This window comes from Gavialis gangeticus, unplaced genomic scaffold, assembly GCF_001723915.1.
Source record: "Gavialis gangeticus isolate Ggan-Ray unplaced genomic scaffold, GavGan_comp1, whole genome shotgun sequence".
Lineage (NCBI taxonomy): Eukaryota > Metazoa > Chordata > Crocodylia > Gavialidae > Gavialis > Gavialis gangeticus.
In genome coordinates, this window is record NW_017729024.1 from 73,412,282 (window position 1) to 73,432,492 (window position 20,211).

Here is a 20,211-nt window from a genome sequence, read left to right on the forward strand (position 1 = left end):
ATTGTTTTTATTAAAGTTAACAATGATAAAAGTGACTGACAAGTTAGTAATAATAGTCTTTTTCTGAACCAGTTTCATCTGGAAGACAGATTCAAGGCCACGGTGAAATATCCTGTGACAAATTACCCAGGGTGATGATACAAGATAGTGTGAGATACCAGCTGTACCCAGTCCTAAATGGTGTCCAAACTACAGATGGGTATTTAAAACAAAAAGAAAGATTGAGTAAGAGAAAATAAGTTAGCTGTTTTTTTAAAGATAAGTCCAAACTTCCTTACAGATTTCAGAGGTATTGGGGAGATCAACAGCAATGTGATATTGCAATTCGCTGTTTATAAACGCATTTAGCTTGTTTTCACCCAGCATTGCCATTAAAAAAAAAAGATGCATTTTTGAGATGACAGTAAATGTTAATTTGGGTTAACTTCCATATATTAATGCTTGATCATTAGATACAGTGCCGAATCTGTATAAGTTGATTTTTAGATTAGTACTGTGTTGAAAGAAAAATGTTGAAAGAACTGTATTTAAAGTCAGATATATGGTCAGCAATTAAATATTTTTAAACAGTGTTTAAAAATGAAGATAATTGAATTCATTTCAAATTTAATATCAATACAAAGTTTCTGTCATAGTGCATATATAAGAGATTACTGCTGTGTTTTCATCATAATATTATGACCCATATCTTTAGTTGCATTGAAACTAACTAAATGGATTACTAATGATAATAATGATATTTGGTAAAAATGGGGCTGTCATATGATACTTTTTTACTAGGTATAGAGATCTGAGTTGTTTGACATTTAGGGACTAGTGTAGACTTTATTTAAACATAAACATATACGTATTTTTGTATTTCTGTTAACTATGCCGTCCTGAGACCCATTTCCATGTGTTTTGGTAATGAAAGGTTCATAAGCTTAAATCTGATTTCAGAACCCTAAATTAAATTCTTTGGGAATTAAATAACAACTGAATAAAATGTAATGGGAAACAGGGAATATCACATTTATAGTCAAATCCAGTGAAACTGTTTTTGAGTTATGAAATATGAAGTACTGTTCCCAGATAGCTAAAGCCTACTGTTTTTCAAGATGAAACAGGCAGGCCAGGAGTGTAGCAATAGTATTTGTGCAAAAAAATAGCACAGTAAAAAAAAAAAAATTGGAATTATATCATTGTTGCTGGAGTATGTATATTGATACCTGTGTATTAGAAATAACATGATTGGCAAAGAGAGAGTGGAATATAACTGGATATATTACTCAGTATTCTTCTGGTGGAAGAACTGTTTCAATCTTAATATGAATTAAAACACTTATGAAATAAATATACATATCCCTGTATCAGAGAACGAATCCTTTATCTACTATGTGCAGTGTCAATATATTAATTGGTTTATATTAGGCAACACTTCTGACACTTGAATCTTTTGTAAGTATGCTTACAGAGTAACAATAAATGTTTTTAATGTGCAATAATGCTTCAGTTAATAGAGTATTCTGGTACAAATTTACTTTTATTGCTGTCAGGTTAACAATGTTACCAAAGGCTAGATTTCTAAAAAATATGATTAATTATAAAGAAGAGTACTACAGATCCCTCTACTGTGCTCAAATGGAGTGTTTTGATTTGTAGTGCAAGACCTATTGGCTCTGCTTTTATTACTTTTATGCATGAATATGTCATTACTACCGATTGTAAATATTTCTCTAAAGTGTACTTCAACAGTCTAGAAGACGTCTATATTTCGGATAGCTTCACATTTAATTTATAATATCTTACTGAAGCCAAGGTCTGTTTACCATGTTTTCTGTATCTATGCTAAAAAAACCTTTAAGAAACTCAGATTATTCATTTTACTTTGTATGCCTACATATTCTACAGTGGATGCAAAGAGAAATTATATCAATAAAATAAACAGATTAAGAAACATATTGCCAAGAAGGGGAAACTGACAAACTAGAATGTAGATTTAGAAATGCTGCTTCCATTTTTAGCTCTTCTACCATATTTAATTATATAGAGAAAAATATGCACAAACTGTCATGTGTCACATATGAATGTTTTTGTTAATTTTTTTAAACTAATGCATTCTAGGCTGAAAACAGTAATAGAAGAACTGATTCAGACACAGCAGACACTTTTGAATAAAGAAGAGCAAGTCCTGGAATTAGAGAAGAAGCTAGAAGAATCTTCTAAGACCTGTGAAAAGAAGTCTGAGTAAGTATGACAGGTATCAAAAAGTAAAAATGTTTAAAGGAAAAAGTAATTATCGTAATGTGGTTCCAAAGAGCTAGCATATAAAATTTATGTAAAATAGATTTGCTTATATTTTTAGTAGGAAATTATTGGTATATTATACAGGCAGTCCTCGGCTTGAGACTATTAGAGTTACAATGAACCGCAGTTCCGATGTTTGTAAATTGACACCCGGGGGTTGAAGTTCCGACCCGGATTTCAACTTTACAATGCTGGATACTGGAGACAGGTTTGTTAGTGAAAGGGGAGGGGGAAGGGGAGGGCCACTGGGGCTCAGATCAGGGCCCCTGTGGTGAGGTGGGGGCTCGGGCAAATGCCGCCTAGCTGGGGCTGTGCTGTGTTCTGCAACCGGAGGCTGTGAGCAGCAGGAGAAGCCATCACTCATCAGGCTGCTTCCCTGTTTGCCCCTGCCAGGGAGAGGCAGGCAGAGCCAGGCGGCTGTGGGAGAAGCCACGGCTCATCTGGCTGCTCCCCAAGCTGCCCTCATGGGGGCGAGGCAGGCAGAGCTAGACAACCCGTGGGAGAGCCATAGCCGCCTGGCTCCCCCTGCCTTGCCCTGGTGGGGGCAGCTGGATGAGCCGTGGGAGAAGTCATGGCCACCTGGCTCTGCCTGCCTCTCCCTGGCAGGGCCAGCCAAGTGGCCACAGCTTCTCCTGCGCCTTGTCCAGCTGTTCCTCTGGCTGTCCCCACCAGGGAGAAGCAGGCAGAGCTGGGTGGATGTGAGAGAAGCTGCTGGTCTCTGGCTGCTCCCCCAGCTTGCTCTGCTGGGGTGAGGCAGGCAGAGCTGGATGAGCCTTGGAAGAAGCTGCGGCCCCCTGGCTCTGTTTGCCTTGCCCTGGCAGGACCAGCTGGGGGAGCAGCCAAGCGGCTGCGGCATCTCTCAAGGCTTGTCCAGCTGCTCCTCAGGCTGTCTCCGCTGGGGAGAAGCAGGCAGAGCCGGGCGACTGCAGAAGAAGCCACGGCTCATCTGGCAGCTCCTACCTCTTGTCATGGGGTGGGGAGCAACTTGTGACCCCGGATCTGATTGGGGTGAAGCGGGCTGTAGTCGAAGCAGACCTGGGGGCACACAGCACCGCCCCCTGCCCTTCTGGACACATGGCTGGAACAGCAGGGTGCTTCTCTTTGGGAGCCATTTGTGGGGCAGCTCCTTTAAGAAGCTTCTTGGACACTTTCTTTAGAAAAGCAGACAAGGTTCCAGAAAAACCTGAAGCCAAGACTCCTGAGAAGACTCCAGCCAAGAACCCTTCAAGAAGTTCAACCAGAAGCCCTTCAAAGAGTCCAGCAAAGTCACCTCAAATAAGTCCTTCCAAATAAATGTTTGCTATTTACAATATAGATAAGTACCATTAGCTTCCCATAATGCTGTGTTGGGATAGCTGGCCCATAAGCAGTATTGTTTGAACTCATTGAACAATGGATAAACCAGGAGATAAGTCCAGACTTGTGACTTAATATGGCTTCTGATTGCTGGAGACACTATTCCTTCATAGTGCATTAGGTAGTCCCTTGTTACTGGTTAAGAAAAAACTTTCAAAAATAATTTGTATTGAAGTGTTTGGTTTGTCCTTTCTTTCCTCAGCATTGTGCTTTTGCTGAGCCAGAAGCAAGCACTGGAAGAACTCAAACAAACAGTTCAGCAGTTAAGATGCACTGAGGCAAAATTTGCAGCACAGAAAGAGCTCTTGGAACAAAAGGTGCAAGAGAATGATGGGAAAGAGCCACCTCCCATAGTAAACTATGAAGAGGATGCCAGATCGGTCACTTCTATGGTATGCCCTATTCTTATTTCACTAGATAATGCAGTCTCCTTGCTGTTGCACTATACATCTTTAGGTCAGATGTTACTCTTCAGCAGAGGATACTCTACTGTAGAAAACTGAAACGGCTAATTGAGGGTATGGACAGGCATTCATTCCTACTTCTACAAAGTGTCTAAGCACCAAAATTTAGGGCTGTGGTAAGCTACAGATGTTTTTAAGTCCTATGGCTGGAAAGTCACAGTCACCTCAAGGACTAGCTCTCTTTCCAAGAGGAGATACAGGAATTCACCTTTGTTCCCCCTGCCTCCACAGAAGCCTGTTAGTGAGTCAGTGAGGCTGCCTATATGCTGGCATCAGCCCTTGTTGTGGTTACCATGTAGTCAATAAACAGTTACTGCTGCTGGCAGCCCCATCAGTTTTTGCCATCCCATGGCCTGAGTGGGATGCTGTTTGTCACTCTGTTGATTGCCTGCTCATTTCTCTACTTCTCTAGCATTTTCAGGGAATGCTAAAATACCTACTCTTTGAGCCTCACAGAATATCGTGTTAGAAGATAATAAGCAAGTTAGTGACTCTAAATACAATTTCTTGTCCTGCTGCAGTTACTGTCCATAAACCAGTGTTGGTGACTTGTGCAATTTTGTTTGCAAGTTACATGATTTCAGTTGGGGCTGCAGCTACCTTTGCAGTGATACAAGGGCTGGGTACAGACATTCAAATAGCCCAAGGCAGAATCAGTCTGTTATGCCATTTTCTGTAAGTGGCATAGTTTAGATTGGTAGCCAACACAACATGCATTCACCCTTTGGTGGGGTGGAGGTGGGGCAAATCTAAGACTGGTTCTACCATTTTCAAACCAGTCTGTATGCCAACCTTCTGTTTTTTTACAGGTATAGAATGGTTTTGTGTGTTAAACTTCTGTTCTTTTATTGACCAGTTTCTGATCACTTACACTGGTAAAAGCGTAAAGTCTGTACCTGGCCAAAATGTTCCACCCTCCCATGACTTCCACTTCTGCTTGGGGGAAACCCTCTTCTGACTGGGTGTTCTTCCCCACTTCTGTACCTGCAGGGCAACTGCAGGAGTCAGGGCAAATCTCTCTGTTCTTCCCCACGGAAGCTGACACTATTCTTTCATCAGGGAAGACCCTGTAAACATCACTGTTTTCTTCCCTGCTATCTCTGAGTAGTGGATAATGGTTTTCTCTGCTCCTTCCTCTAACCCCTGTCCTTTCCTTCAATACACAGCAAGTGAAGCAAGGAGGGAGAGGGGCAGAACTGTTAGAATCTGTTTCTTTCCCATACTAGAAAAAAAAGGAACCAGTTTCTGTTACCACCCAGATCTGACGGAGGAACTAAAGAACTTTTGGGACTGCCAGAAGAGCAGAAGTGAGATTGGAGGGGTTTGACTGATTTTGAAGATGGGAAGATTTCGCCTGTGCAGTGGTGAAAGCTCTGACAGCAGGGCTGAGAATTGTCTTAGTTTATACATTTGGTGGAGTTGGTGATATTTTACTGTTCCGCATATACGTACTGGGCCCCAAGGAAGCAAAAAAAAAAAAAAAATCTAGGCAGACATCAGAACAGAATGTAACCTTTTTAAAGGGTTAGAAAAATCCTTGAAATGTTGAGGACTGATTCTTGATTTTGAATCCTTGTATTGGGTAATACTCATAAGCACTGTGACAGGAAGTTATTGTTAGTTGGTGCTAAAGACCTGCAGCGGTTTGCATACCTCCAATGTGACTTTCCAGAACAATTTAATAAATTGTGCTTATTGCAGTGTATCTTCTGCTGAAGAGTAATAGTTTGTACTGCGTGCATGGTGTGCCTGGGCATCTATTGCTGCTGCTGGGGCAAACCTGGCTGCTAAGGGAGGAATTGTCCACAGCCGCTACAGGGTTATCAAAGCAGCCATAGGTTGTTGCTCCCTCATACTGCTGTTTCCCATGTTTATGCTGCTGGCAAGTGAAGAAATACAAAGGGGCTGAGTTCCATGGCTTCTTCAAGCTGCTGGGGGCAGTGGCTCCTTTTAAGTCAGCAGCAGTTTTTGTTGCAGGTATGTTTGCCTGAGGGAAAGTAACCCTGTGCATGCTGCACAGGAGAAGGTGCAGTGAGTATGCCTTCTGTTCATAGCCAACAGCTATGGAACCCTGCATACTCACTGTGTTGCCCCCTTTGCAGCATATGGAGAGTTACTTTCCCTTTTCCCAGTGGAGGCTGTTGCTGCAGAAGCTTCTCTTGGCTCAGCAGAAGTCTCTGACTCAGTAGCAGCTTGAGGATGTCTTGAGGCTTTACTGTATTTCCATGTGCACTTTGCTTTCCCCAGGTTCCAGCAGCTGATTTTCAGGGGGGAAAAAGGTGCACGGGGTATGCAAGAAAATACTGCATGTGGGAAGATGCATGTAAGGGTTTCTTTTGTTTTAATTTTAATTTTTTGGGTTTTTTTTTAATGTTTTACCCCAAATTTCTATTGTTCCACAGAAGGTGGCAACAGCACAAAAAAATTACATTAATATACTTTTTCTGTATGCTGTTGTTGTCTTAATCCACTTCCAGTACCAGATCTCTTCTTCCCTTCTATTATCCATTCATGCATCTGTCACTATTGTTTATTATTTGTAAGGCACCAGAAATCTGTATGACACTTTGGAGACCAAATAAAACATAATTGTCTATCCTAAGTAGCTTACATGTGAACTTGATGTAGCTTAGCGAGAAATGACCAGAAATAAAACAATACCAAAACATTGTACACCAACCAGAGATGAGGGAGACAAAAATAGAAGGACCAGGATACTATTAATGAAAAATGGGAGGGATTCTTTTTGAAATCATCAGTCTTCATAGTTCTTTTGTAATATAACAATATAGTAATTAAGTCTATTAAGAAAGTAGCTGAGGTGAGTGGTGGAAACTGTGTGGCGGAGAGACATCCTCCTTCCCTCCCTGGCTGGGTTACTAAAATTTATCTTCCAGTTAGAATATGTTTAAAGATGTTATTAAAATATCACCCCAAGCACTCAAATATCTGCTTTGAGTGCTTGGGGTAAATACTTTGTACGTACTACCCTATACATGTATGTTGAATGTCTCTGTTTGTTTATTTTTTTACGTAAAAGAGCAGAGATGTATTCTTCTGTGTCTGACGAAAAGCCCAGTGATTTTTAATGAAACTTAGTGGCTCTTGTCTAATGACTTGATTTAAATAACTTCTTGTTTGGAAACAGGGTATATATTTTGCATTTATTAAACTAATGTTTGTTTGCATGACATGTACTTTTCTTATTTCCATTTTGATTTTGGAGACACAGTTCTACATACATAGTATGAAAAATACATTGTTAAACACAAGAAATTGTTTCTCGTAGAATTACATTAATTTACCGCAGTTCCTAATTTCTAATTCAGCAAAGCATTTATTTATGTGTTTCAATTTCATTGCAATCAGTGGGGCTACAATGTGTTGATGTATTTTGCTGAATAGTGATGGCGTTTAAGCCATAAAGACTGTGCTAATAGAACTGCTAAAATGGGCGTTGGTAGAAAAGTTTGTCTGTTGTGATCCAACGTAATCTAAGATACTGTTACTACCCTGCATATTGAGAGGGCGAAATTTAGTCAATCGAGAAAGAGGAGGAAAGAGATTAGACAGAATGTTTATTTTAGATAAATAGACAAACTGTCATAATTATTTATAGGATTTCTGTGATGAAATGCCTTTAAATTATGTAGGTGTTGAATAATCAATAAAGGAACTTTCTCATGGTTGCAGGCCTTCCTGCCATTTTTAAATGGCTTGGCATATCATCTGTATTAATCGTTAAAGAGAATCATTATTTCTTTAATTATAAACCCATTTAGGTCTGTCATCCAGTTTAAAGCACATTGTTATCCCAGATGTTTTAAATTTAGCTATTTATGCCTTGTAAAATTAATTGTATGTACTTATTTTACAAGTTGTAAGAACAACCTCATTTTTATTGGCTTGCATTGTATGCAAGCATTTATCCTTGCATATAGAGTAACTTTCAGCATGATTTGAAAAATAGGAAAAATAGATGTGTTTCTTCATAAAACGATGTGCTTTTTATTTGAAATATCTTCACAGAGCCTCATTCTATAAGTCTATCAATCAGTTAAAAAATAGTGCAGAGTTTGTTTTTTCTGTCACTTGTAACATGAGATGAATATTTCATTAGCTATTAGTTAAAAGGTGGAATTTAGGAAATGTTTTTCTGGTACAGATTACGTTAATTATGCATCTCCCTGTAAATTTATAAATTTGTCTACATCTCTGTGGTTTTTTTGTGTTACAAGGTTCTCTTAATATGCCTTCATGTTTAATTGTTGCAAGTATCCTTACTTTTTGATGTTGTGAGCTGTACCAGCCTACTTTATTGCTTATAAAATATTCATTGTCTGTTTGTCTCCAGTGCAGGTGTTTTATAGAAAAATGAAATTGCTAGATAACTCTTATCATGTTCATTCAGGGTTTCATGGCAAGATAAAACTTGAATAGTATTTTTGAAATCCATTTTGTTCTTCCTAGGGTATAATGTAAGAATTTTTGTAGTTCATCTGTTTTTAGGAGTTAATTCCCAGAATTTTACTTTAAAATTAATTGAGGAAATTACAGATAGGGTTGCAATTGTAGCATTTTCCAATACTAAAATATTGATTCAAAAGTATTGCTTATAGGACAGTTGTACAGTTGGCAAACTGTATTTTTATAGCCACAAGATTTATAATGTGCATTCATTAATTTAAATAAAATCAAATTAATTAAATCAAAATCATTGGAAGGTAACAAGTATTATTTAAAGATGATTAGTGAAATGCAGGAGACCCTTGCCATTCGCAGGGAATAAGTTCTAGAGATCCCTACGAATGGGGAAATCCAGGAATACTATACTGTATCGATAACAGGCACCGTGAATATTTGAAACCACAAATCTGCGAATAGCGAGGGTTTCCTGTAGTATTTTTCTTTAAAAAAAATCCCTAATTCTCTCTATTTTTCTCTCTTTCTCTCTTTAGATAGAGATATCTATATAGATATATAGATCAATATATTTTGATACATATTTATATTGAGGGTATTAGGCATTTTTAAAGAAAAAATAGTATTCATGTAGCCATGAATGCAGTGAGCCTTTAATATTTGGCATTCCCTTTTGAATGGATTTAGAATTAATACTGTATTTACAGGTTGAAGAAGAAACATAACCAGTTGCGGCCAAGTAAATCAAATATTTATGGCTGGTGTTTTATCATGATAAGTTTTACTAAAACTGGTATGCAACAGCTGTGAAAAGAGAAAAGTAATAACTTTAGGTAGAGAAAAATTCCAATTTTGATTTCTTAGTATTTCCTTTATTTTGAATATATATATCCAAAACAGATGTACCATATCTAGTTCTGTAGGATCTTTTAAAACTGAAAAGGAAATCTGAGTAATCAGTAGCTTGATCTGACCTTTAAGTATGTAGGTGTCTAATTAAAAAGTGTATGATTCATAACTGCTTCTACTATATTTTCCTTCAGTGTCAAATTTAAAGGCAATAAACAAAAAAGTAAAACCCTAAAGGTTATAAAGGCTAGGGAATCTAGAGCTTCTGTGTAGAACATACTCAAAACCATCTATTCTGGATGATTTCTTGTCCTCCAATTTTGTACACAAGTTAGTTTTAAACTTTCTGTTGTTTAAGAACAACTACTCTTGAGGTCAGATGTAATTTTAAGGGAGGTTCAAGTGTTCTGCCACAGGCTTTTGTGTCTTTTTGGAATTGATGCCAGCTTGACATCCATTTATTCTTTTATATAGGAATCACCCTTTCCATCCAGTGTAGACAACAGAGCAGTACTCTAAGCAGGTAATAGTGTAAATAAGGTTGGTAGAGGAGCGTGTACTGAATGAACCCTAGATGTTTATAATCCCTGTTGTTTGATCTAGTGATGATGTGGCCTATTTCAATGAGGGGACACAGCTAGCATCTTGGGTCCCTTGCAAGGCCAGAACCATGGTGAAAATAGGAGTTAGATAGTCTGTTTCTGGTAAGACACTGTTTGAAATTGTGGGGACAGCCTGTCCCCCACGGCTGCTTTGAGATGTTTGGTGGTTTCCAGGAGGTCATTCATAGTTGGAGATCATTCATAATGTGTCCAATGTGTTAACCTGGGGGTTGATGAAAACAGCACAAGGGATTCTGTTGATTTGAGTGGTGACAATTTGGGGATTATGTCATAAGTCTGGGATCTCTTATCTAGATCCCTGAGGTGTGTATCCATGTTGGTGGCATGAGAGTAGATATGAGTGTAACATGGAGCATGGCTGTAGATGATGAATTTAGTGGTGTGCTTAGGATAAAAGCTGGTGGCTGTAACTATCAGTTTCTGATAAAATGTGGTGGCTATGCAGCCATTGCAGACTTTCACAGTGGTATCCAAGAATACAACATGTTGGGTGAAGTATTTCAGAGTCAGTTTGGTCGAGCAGTACAAGTTGTTAAAGTTCTGGTAGAATTTTTCTCTAGAGATTCTTCTTGAGCAGGGGTGTGCAGGCAGTGGACTAGCTATGGACCATGCTATCACCATTACAAGATCCCAGCCCCAGCTGCAGAGCAGTTCCCCATCCAGCCAGCACTGCTGGGACAGGTCTCCATGGACACCGGCCACACTGATGCAGGCACAGGCTTCTGAGAAATGGAGTCTGGATGCTGGCTGGATCGGCCATTGTGCCCACCTCTGCTGTAGTGTCCATACATGATGAAAAGTGCTTTCTTTGGAAGTGCTTCAGAGGTGTTTTGAAATCTTCAGATGTGATGTCTGCCCAGACCCATTGGTGCCAGTTGCAGTCTGCATAAGTTAGAACAACTGTCCCTTACATTGTACTATGTTGTCTGTAGTTCTAATAATTAGTTATAAAGTGAATCATTTTAGGGAGAGTCTAGGAGCCTGATTCTGCCCTACAAACAAAAGCTTTTCTGAGGCTTTAAAAGTTTAATATTTTGCATTTTATAAAAAATACTTAAAGTATTACAAGAACTAGACAAACCTTGCTGGTTAAGAAAAGCAACCTGACAGCTGCTACAACAGCATGGTGACTGATAAATTAGTTTGCCGGTGATAAGTCTTATTAGATTTAAATAGTACAGTGATTATAATTAAATTTGAATAGAGATTTCATTAAAAATCGAAAGTGACTTGAAAATGCCTTCGATTTTTTTTTATCATATTCAAACATCTGTCCTAAAAATATTATTTTGAAAACACTTATTTACTTTTAATATTTTCATGCTTTAAAACAAGATATTTAATGACATGTATGGCAATAACAAGTTCTCTGTAGAATACTCATTGTGCAGTTATCTCAGCACAGATCCTGACTGATGGAGGATTATCTTCTGTAGTGGAGGCTCTGATAAATTGGCTTTTGGTAGAGAGAATCTGTAATACATGAAAAAGTTGCCAGCAGGTGGAGCTCAGTGTCAAACAAATAGTATTACTGAATGATCAAGATTCATTACCACCATATACTTTTAGAGCAAAGATTGCTAATCATTAGGTACAGATATCTCGGAAGAACAGCATGTTCTCATTTTCTAACATCTAGGACATTCAACATCTAGAGGCTTTCTTTGCTGTGTATGGGTAGCATGAAATTTGCATATAAAAAGGGGACCAGAACAAGGCCTGTCAACACCATGTAAGCTGTACATATTAGCTGTGCAGCAGGAGTTAAATTTGGGACAAGCAGCACAAAGTCATTGTTTATTCTGTATTCACTCCATAAATACGTATCTTGTGCAGCTTGTATATGTTGAGATACAGGACTGTAAAAAGTAGAATCTCTAGCTTTGTGAATCTAGCAATTTCTGGCATCATGTGCAAATGCCGAAACAAGTGTAGCATTAAATAGTAGCTATAATATGAAGGCCTGAGGAAATGCCAGATAATACCATCAATTACTGGATCCTGGGCCTCAAGGGCTGCATTCAGGACAATTATTTGAACTGCATGAAGTAAGGGAACATATCTTCAAGTTAGATATTAAACTTTGTAATTCCTGAAACATTTATTTTTTCTAGGAGAAATTACTAACTAGTTAGTACCAATTGGTAGAAATTTATAAAAACAACTTAACTGTATTTACAGGTTGAAGAAGAAACATAGCCTGTTGCAAAAGCAGTTGGCTAAGTAAATCAAATATTTATGGCTCGTGTTTTGTCATGTTAAGTTTTACCAAAAATGGTATGCAACAGCCATGGAGAGAGAAAAGTACCAATAAGTACTAATAATAACTTTAGGTAGGGAAAAATTCCAATTTTGATTTTTTTAATCTTTCCTTTATTTTGAAGTTTCGACCCATAAAATATGTGACTGATATTGTAAATATCTCTAAATTACTTCAAACTGTTATCTCATCCTTGACATTTTAGCTGTTCAATCTCATTCCAGCTCCTTGACTGCATTCTCTTTATAATAGTATGACTAACAAACCATTAATTCTTGAGTCACTGTTCCCATTTTCCCATGTAGCTCAGATTTTAAGTGGGAAGTTCTCATAGTTCTCAGCAAAATTGATTGAGCTGTTTACTTTGCATGTATGGAGGCTCGTGAAACATTTAAAAACGTGTGTGTGTGTGTGTGTGTGTGTGTGTAACTTTTAGAGTACATAAAAACAAGAAGATTGGTGATGTCTGCAATAAAAATACTTTATTTCCTGTGCAGTGCTGGAGGCTTATCCTTCCATCTTATGCATGTTTTTTCCATTAATGGCCCTGGAAACATTAAAGTGGATCACACTAGAGAAGAGGACGCAGCAGTGCCCCAAGCCCTCTCTTCTCCAGCATTGCCGCACGCTTAGAACTCTCGCATTTGAAGGGAGACGCAGGGAAACTGCCAGCTCCTGGTACATTCTATTACGGGAGTAACTGAAAGCGTAAGAGTAGATATTAAAATAACTGGTGATCTCTTCCTGGTTATTTGGAAAAAAAATGGAAGTATTTTAGTGCTTTATAATATATTATCAAAGGGTTCTTCTGTTTTTCTGTCTCTGGAATTTAAAAAAACTGCTAACTTGTGGTTCTTGATCTATATACTCTATATATTATCCTCATTATAGGAGCGCACTTAGGATAGGGAGTCTTTATAAATATGAAGCAAATGACTGGGACTCCCTGTCAGATTTTCTTGAGCTAATCCTGCATTGTAGACTTCTCTGCTGATACTGGGGGACAAAGAAAGGACCTGGCCTGTGCAGTACTGGAGGCTTATCCTTCATCCTTTTTTTGCCCTAGCAGGCAAAACAGTGCCAGTGTTATCACTGTGCATATATATTTTTAAAAGGTTTCAAAGAATTCACAAAACAGTTGGATCTGTGAGATTCCCAGGCAGCAAAATTTCCTGTAAGCGATCTCTTGCTTTGGGGCTCCTTTCCACACTCACTGGCTGGGACCTGTATGTTTAAGTTCACTGCCAGCAAACATCATGGAGCAAATATGCTCTAAATGTCAGCTGTATCCAGCAAATACAGAGAATGAGCTCTGCAATGCCTGTAGTAAGAGTGAGTATTGTCTTGCCTCTGTCTCTCCTTCTTCAAAATCCACCTTGCCTACTAGACTTGCATCAGAGGAAAGAGAGTCCACAAAAAACAATAAGGTAAGAATCTGAGACGGCTGATCATGCCTTACCCTAACTTAAGTGTTGTTCCATTAAACAAATTTTGAATTTATAAGGGATCACAGAAGACCATAGTCTCCTCCAGTGGTGAAAATGGCCTTGCTTTTTTTAAGATACTTTGATAGATGCAGAGTTAGGGATGTGATGAACTTCCTAATGCCAGTTGCTTCATAATTAAACCAGTGCATATCACTAGAAAAACAGAAATACAGTGCCTGAACCCAAATCGTATACCAGGTCTAGTAACTCTAGGAAGCGACTAGATCAGAGCAGGTAGGAGCACTTTAAACATTTTCCAATTTAGAAATAACATATAAGATACATGAGAAGACTGTGAATTTTTTACCTCTACTGTCAAAAATTATTTCAAGAGCTTTAAAAAATTCCCTTTAAAAAAAAACAAAAAAACGCCCAAAACCTTTGGCTTGGTAATGCTGCTGTGTTGAGAATCTGTCACAAAGCCACTGTTTCAGTCAAAATGTTTTTTCCCGAGAACCTTTTAAAAACACATTGCTCTCAAGGAACTGTTTAAGCATGGTGTGGGAAATATCTGATTTTTGATGCAGCCTTTTTAAAAACAACTCCTTTATACTTGATGCCATACTGAATTATATATCCAAATTAATAATATTTGATGCAGCTTTTTACTTGAGCCCTCTCATGGAATTGGCAAAATCTTAGTTTATAAACTCAAAAATGTGTAGTTTTATTAATCAAATCCCATATTTTTGGCACTTTCCTGTGTCCTGTTCACTGGTTTCTGTTTTGCCCTGTCAGGCTGGGATTAGTTGAGTTGATTTCTTCTAGATTCCACCTTTCCAACTAATGGGGAATAGGCAATGGCAATCTAACCCAAATCTTCCACACTTCAAAGCATAAAAAGGCAGATTTAATTGTGGGGGTAGAGGACTGTAGCAGTGTAATTAAGTGGATTTCTTTCTGCTTTTCACTGTAGCTTATGGAGTAGGAATATGAAGCAGTGTGTATTCTTGTCAGAATTTTAGGTGAAAGTGGAAATGAACAATCTCAGTGTCTGAATTGGGAGATGCATAACAGCTAATAGAGAGAACATGGACAGCTCTCAGAAATGTTCTCTGGACATTTTTATTTATTTTAAATTTGCATTCTATCCCTTTGTTCCAAAAGATTTTCATTGTTATAGTACACATTTTGGTTGTTGTTATTTAAACATGGGTTTTCAGTGTAATTGTGTTGATGCAGAAGTACAGAATACTTAATATAGTACTTGTCTCCTCTAATCCCTCTTCTCCTATATTTTTATTTGTGATTCTGTCATTTTATCTTTTTTTTCCCTTTAATGTATTCTCTTGTTATTCAGTCTTCCTCTCTGACCTTTTGTCTTTTTTTAAAGTTTCCTCCTTTACTTAAACCACCCCGGCTTTTCTTGCTACTGCTGTTACAGCTGTCTTTTCATCAATGAGCTGTAGTAGAGAACATCCTCAAATTGAGGGATTGCTGCCAAAGACTTTTGTCTTCACATTTCCTGCTTGTCTGACTCTTCCCTAAGTCTGTTGCTTTGTTTTCCTTCTTTACTACTTTGCTTCATATTTCTCCTCCTCTGTTTCTCTCATGTGGATATGCTGACACCTCATTTGTGGGAAGGAATGACAATGAGCATATGAGTGGACATGTGTACTAACTACTATTTTAGTAAAAGACAGGAGTGTCAAGCAAATAGCATGTGGGCTGGATTCATTCTATGGAGCTACAGGATCTGGCCCATGGATCTCACACTGACACTGCATGCCTAATGCAGAACTGACCTGGCTCCCAGGCTGGACCCGGCACTTGAGGCACAGGGGCAGGGTGAAAGCTGCATGCAGTACTCTGAGGCCGGTCTGGATTAGGCCATGCCAACGCCAGCATACAAGTTTGTCTGGTGGGGCACCACTTCTGGTATATGCCCTGTGCTGGGCCTGTGTGCTGGAAGCAGTGCCCATGGCACTGGGTCCAGCTTGTGCACCATGCACTGGCCCTGTTCTGGGGCTTGTGCTGCCTATGGTGCATGGGCTGGACTGGGTGCTGTGGGCAGTGCCCACAGCACAGGGAGTGTACTTCATGACAATCCCCAGGGCAGCCTTACATGCTGGCTTTGGCATGTACAGATGGCTTGAGGCTGAATCCTGACTGGCCCTAGAGCTGATAGGCCACGGGCAGAGCTTGTTGCACCAGGTTTCAACCTGTGCACCACTTGCAGCACGAGACCCAGAGCAGGGTCATCAAACTGTGCCTGTGTGGTACAGGGGACCAGCACTGGAAGTGTGCTGCATGTAGCACCCTGCCCAGTGACTGGTGTGGCTGGATATGGCTTGCAGACTGGCCCAGAGACTCATCTGGCCTGCAGGGCTGGATGGGTTTGACACCCCAGTACTAATAGAATCTTTCTTTAGAACTCTGTCTTTTTACTGGATGCTGCCATAGCTATTCTTTGGTCCAGGGCTGTCAAACTCATGCAGCCCCACGTACGGGGCATGCCTTGAATCGACTCCCTGTGCTGGGTGCAGTGCCCATGGCACTGGATCCAGCCCACACCAGACTAGTTCTGTGCCATGTATGCAGCTCATGGGGTCAGTCCAAGACCCACGGGCCAGATCATAGGGCTTCACAGGCACATGACACTTGGGTTTAATATTTCAGTCGTGGATAGAATAAAAGATTCTTAGGAATGTAGATATCTTTAGAAGGAGGTAATATACATTTACTAGCTGGATCTAATTTCTAGTTATTTAGCAGGGTAGATCCCTTGAAAAATGTGATGTTGGGGTTTGTTTGGGCAGATATTCTTAGAATGTTTTTTGGTATCCTGCTAATTTCAGCTTCCATTTATGCCAGTGGCTAACTAGTCTAGTTTAACCTCTTTACTGTATAATGGGAAGCAAATAAGTCACAATGAGGGGTATTGTTCTCTGATATATTTGACTGAATTGGTGTTAAACTGAGCTCATTGACACCTTTGTACTACAAGAGATTATGAATGTTTTATTAATTTATCTCAGAATCAGAATTTTAAATTACTGTGTAGTATCTTGGAAACAAATGTGAGTTTCAACTCTGAAAGTATTCCTTCCTTCTGGTATAAAAAGTAATATATTAACTGAAGGTTAGGGTCACTACAAAATAATCCATTTTGGTCAGTATTTTACCTTTCTAGTTAAACTGCAAATCTGGTACTTTCCCAAGTGGTGAAGGTGGACAATAGTAAATATTTTTAAAGAGGCGAGGGAGGGTGGAAAGGGGAAATTAGGGAAAGGGGCAGAAGAAAACCACAAAAATGATTCAAGGGCTGGAGAATATTCTCACTTAACCCCTTGGAAGCAGCACATAGCCCACATGCTGCCACTTGGACAGCCATATATGGTGACAGACTGAGACTTTTGACCATTTTTAAGTAGAACTTTTAGTCCAGTTCGCCCTTCTTGTGGTTAAGGCATACCAATTTCTTTAGCACCTTTGATTCCCTAGCCTGAACAACCAGCTGGTTTGACTAAAAGTGTCTTTTAACATGAGTCTGGAGTGACGTGTGAACTGTGATTTATATCTGTAGTAAACTTTCTCAACTGTTCTGCCATCATACTCCTTTCAAGCTGTTTAGCTTATCAGAAAGGTGATTGAAAGATTACTTTGATCACAGTGTGTATTTACCTTCACAGATAGAAAATACTGGGTTACTAAAGGCTTGTTAAACCTACCAGCGAAAATAATAATAATAATCCGTATTTGAAAGTTAATTCTAGAAAAGATTGGTAATGAGGCACAAAGTTTTAATATTGAAGATGATTGCCTGAACAAATTATCACAGTTGCAGGGTATTGGACTCTACATAGCAGTAACTAGGTGAAATTTTGAGTATGTATGTATGATGCAAGGCAGGACTATACAGAGATACCCCAAGCTACCCTGCTCACGCCAGCTTCAGAACTGGAAGCGGAGGGTAGTTATACTAGTGGAGCTAATTAGCTTGGGGATAGCACTGTGCTGTGTGGCTATAGTGTTTCTAGTTCTGGATCTAGCACATGCAGGCTAGGGACAGACATTACATACAAACTGGTTTAAGTGATCGGAAACTGGTTTAAACCTGTAACAGAACAGAAGTTCAGTACACAAAAACCAGTTTCAAAATGGCTGAACCTGGTTTAAAGATAAACATGGATGGATATAGTATCAGACTTAACTGATTTAGGTTAAACTGCTTTATCAAACTTCTGTTCCCAGGTCCCCTCCCAATTCAAGTTAGGTCTCAGTCCTCCAGCATACCGGGATACTTTGCTACTTTCTGTATCGCAGGGCAGGCTGCACCCTGCTCCAGGCTGTCACAGAGCTGAAGCAGCGAAGTCTCTGCAGTCTGTGTCCTGCATGTGCTTGTTATCCCAGCAGAGGGGTTGGGGCTGGAGGAGGAGAGGGGGAACAGAGCCTCCCAGCCCCATTCCTAAGCCCTGCTCGGCCCACCCCTGCAGGTGGGAGGTGGGAAGCACTCCCTCATCCTGGTCCCAGGGGGCTGCCCGCAAGGGAGGGAGCTGCCTCACAGGTCTTCTCCTGCCCTGCCCAGAGTGGTTTTCCCTGCCATGGGAGTCTTGGGGATTTTCCTTTTCCTCTCCCCTGCACAGTCTAGTTTGCTTCCAGGGGGGCCACCCACATTGGGGGAGCTGCCTTAGGGGGTGTTCCCCGGCCACCCAGGGTGGTCTCCTCTGCTGCGGAAGCCTGGGTGATTTCCTCCCCACATCCCTCACATGGCCCAGCTGCTGCTTGGCCAGCTCTATGCCCACAGATGTAAGGGGGAAACAGTCTTCATCCTAGTGTTGAGGGGCTGTCTGTCTCCCCCCTGCGTGGGCAGGCTCCTGGCACCGGGATAAGGGCCTGTTCCCTTCCCTGCAGGGGGACAGCAGGTGATTAGGAGCTTATTACTAAACTGTTCTTGTACACATTTTTGGAGCTTTGCACAGGTGAATAAGACCATCAAAACTCCGAAAAATGTATACAGGAACAGTTTAGTGATCAGCCCCCAACCTTATTGGCTAATGTCATACCCACAGAAGAGTCTACCTGCTTCCTAAATTGTGCCATCATATCTCATATTTATCTTCAAGAGGGATGCTGCAGTATGTGTTATATGGTTGTCCATCTGGCAGCACATGGGCCATGTGGGGCTTCCAAGCGGTTAAGTTGCAGTTCCTTGGGCTCCTGGTCTGGGCATCGCCCTTTTACTACACTCCTGTTGCTGCCATGAGACTCTCTGGGCTCTTCCTCCCTTCTCCAGCCTCTGCTGCTTGCCCCAGCCTCTGAGGACAAAGCAGGACAATGTAGCCTGTGGGCTGAGGGAGCCTGTGACTACGAGGCTTGGGAGACCCGGAGACCTCATGTAGCACAGGTGTGCATGTGGGAGGAGGCATGCAACAGAGTGTGCAGGGCACAGGGGCATTGGCATGGTGCAGTTGCCTTGCAGCTCAGCAGTCAGGAGGTTAGAGGGGGGCAAGCTGCATGGCATGGTGTGTGGCTTATGGCAAGCAGCCCAGGAGGCATGTAGTTCACCTGGTGTATGGCCAGGGGGCCTGAGAATTTGGACTGTTCTAGGCTATAATATAGACTTACTGTATAACACTGGTCTTTGACCTTTGCCAGAGCAGACCTACCTACACATGAATGTCTTAAGTCTTAAGAGAGACCAAATACCAGCTGAACTGCTGCAGGGGTTGTACTGAACTAATGTGAGAAACTGCATATGGCTGAACAGTGCAAACTTTATGTATGATTGGCCAGATTCCCAGAGAGGGTCCACTTGGCTCCACTGATGTTCTTTTGGAGCTCCCTTGGAAGAGCTGATAAAGAGACTTGTATCCTTTCATGCTTGTAAAATTCGAGAAAGTAATTTTGGTTCTCATTCATTGGGATTTGAGGTGTTGTGCATCTCATTTTATGCACTATAGTCCAGTCTCATGGTCAAATCTATTTTATGAACAATTACATTTGAAAAGTGTTGGAGTGATGTAGCTCTGATGGTCCAGGAAAAATGCAAGAGGCAGGAGTATTTGTGAATGACATGTTTTAGTGGGCCAATTGTATTACTGAGAGGGAGATAGATAAGCTTTCAGGTACTACTGTGCCTTTCTGAGGAGTCTCCTTGGCTCTCTAAGTTTGGAAAGAAATCTTAGGCTGCTTTGCTCAGAAACTGATTTAAAAGTAAAACAGAAACCTGAGATGTATGGTGAATTGAATGTTATGCATGCAGTGTGCGTACATGTGTTCAAAAATCCACCTCCTTATTGCATGCCTATATGAATTATCTCTTCGCTGTATATAATTATCATAGAATCATAGAAGTAGGGTCAGAAGGGACCTTGTCGATCTTCAAGTCCGACCCCCTGCCTAGGCAGGAGAAAAAACTGGGCTCAAATGATCCCAGCTAGGTAGGCATCAAGCCTCCTCTTAAAGACCCCCAGGGTAGGAGCCAGCACCACTTCCCTTGGAAGTTGGTTCCAGATCCTAGC

General features: G+C 40.4%; 1 protein-coding gene across 2 annotated transcripts in view; it reads left to right on the forward strand.

The window, feature by feature from the left end:
• Nucleotides 1-20,211, forward strand: part of FER (FER tyrosine kinase) — a 437,414-nt gene that overhangs the window by 132,763 nt on the left and 284,440 nt on the right. Inside the window, exons 9-10 of one of the 2 annotated variants that reach the window (XM_019517242.1) lie at nt 2,104-2,226; nt 3,845-4,034. In XM_019517242.1, coding sequence (XP_019372787.1) covers nt 2,104-2,226; nt 3,845-4,034 — 313 coding nt within the window. Of the gene's footprint in view, nt 1-72; nt 346-2,103; nt 2,227-3,844; nt 4,035-20,211 lie in introns of those variants that run through there. The other variant, XM_019517244.1, reaches the window with a different exon arrangement.